The 1411-nt window shown below is 46.9% G+C and overlaps 1 protein-coding gene across 1 annotated transcript in view; it reads right to left on the bottom strand.

Annotated features, from left to right (window-relative positions):
- TMEM39B (transmembrane protein 39B) overlaps positions 1–525 on the bottom strand; it is a 12504-nt gene extending 11979 nt beyond the window's left edge. Inside the window, exon 1 of the mRNA XM_003801242.1 lies at positions 164–525. Coding sequence (XP_003801290.1) covers positions 164–493 — 330 coding nt within the window. The 5' untranslated portion in view covers positions 494–525. The remainder of the gene's footprint in view (positions 1–163) is intronic.
- Between the last annotated feature and the right edge of the window lie 886 nt (positions 526–1411).

Raw genomic sequence — 1411 nt, 5'->3', positions numbered from 1 at the left:
AAATAAATAAATAAATAAATAAAAATAAGACAAAATAGAGCCAGTAGCCACTCTAGCTCTCCAGAGGAGGACAAATGAAAAAAATCTCATCCCAAACATCAGAGTCAGTTATGCAAGCAGGAGGCAGCAGCTAAGCCCTGTCCCGCCCTGGGTTGTTACGCACCTTCACAAACCAGACAGGCACAAAGGCCACATAATAGGCACTCAGCATGGAGCTGACCAGCACTTCCTTCATGCGCCAGTTGAAATCCATCTTGAGGAACTCTACCTCGCTGCGGATGAGGCTGGGTGACAGGCAGCAGGCATGGGTGGGCATAGCGTCCGGGCCATACAGCTGTTTTGTGTGCTGCTTCCATGTCTCCCGCAGCGTCAATAGGTAATCCCGGCTCTTTGCCAGGCCGCTGACTGCCTCTCGGGGCCCCACGGTGGCCATGTGGCTGAACAGGCTTGTCTTGCGGAGATCACAGTTCAGCTGCAGGAACGGAATGTACATCCCAAACCTGCTGGGGAAGAGGATGGTGAGGGCAGGTCTGCCCCTGGGCCAGGATCCCAACGTTCAGCCACTGAGGGGAACCTTCTTTCTTCCCTGGGCTTCAGCTCTTTCCTGGCTGCTCAGAGAGGAGAGTTTACCTATCCTTCCATCCAGCCATCCTCCTACTGAAGAGTCATTCAACACATGTATAATCACTAAGCATGTTTCCAGCATGGAGGACACAGTGGGAAGCAAGAGACAAGCCCCTGCCCAGTCTACTGGTGACAAATAATAATCCCAACAGCCCAAATTCACTGGTCACAGTCTATGTTCCAGCCACTGTACTAAATGCTGTTCCTGCATCCTCTTCTTTATTCTCATAAGAACACTATGCGTTAGGTACTGTTATTTCCCCCCCTTTCAGCTATGGAAGCTGTGCCTCAAAGAGGTGAAATAAATTCCCAAAGGTTGAATAATTATAAGGAAGTAAAAGATCCAAGGCTTAAACCCAGAACTGTCTGCTACCAGAGATCAATATTCACAAAATATTAAAAGTAATTAATTAAAAGTATACACAGTGCCATAAAAGAGCGGTATTAGTTGTTATTGGTACATGTATGAGAGGCAGCTCTTTGGGTGCTACGCCAAGGTTGTTGGATTGCCTGAGTTCAGAAGTTCGAGACCAACCTAAGCAAAAGCAAGACCCTGTCTCTCCTAAAAAGAAAAACTAGCCAGGTATTGTGGTATGCAACTGTAGTTTTATAGAGTAGGGCAGTTCAGGAAGAATTGTAATATGCCAGGCACAGAAATGAACTCTTAGATAGAACCAATCCCTTCCCCTGAGAGACACTTATAGAGTAGGGCTGGAACATATGAGTCAAGGGTGTTTTGTTTTTATTTTTAGAGACAGGGTCTTGCTCTTTTGCCCAGTGTAGTGGC

Source organism: Otolemur garnettii, unplaced genomic scaffold (genome assembly GCF_000181295.1).
Source record: "Otolemur garnettii isolate 467f Iridium unplaced genomic scaffold, OtoGar3 scaffold00204, whole genome shotgun sequence".
Classification (NCBI taxonomy): domain Eukaryota; kingdom Metazoa; phylum Chordata; class Mammalia; order Primates; family Galagidae; genus Otolemur; species Otolemur garnettii.
The sequence above is the reverse complement of the archived record's forward strand: the minus strand, read 5'-3'. Positions and strand labels throughout refer to the sequence as shown.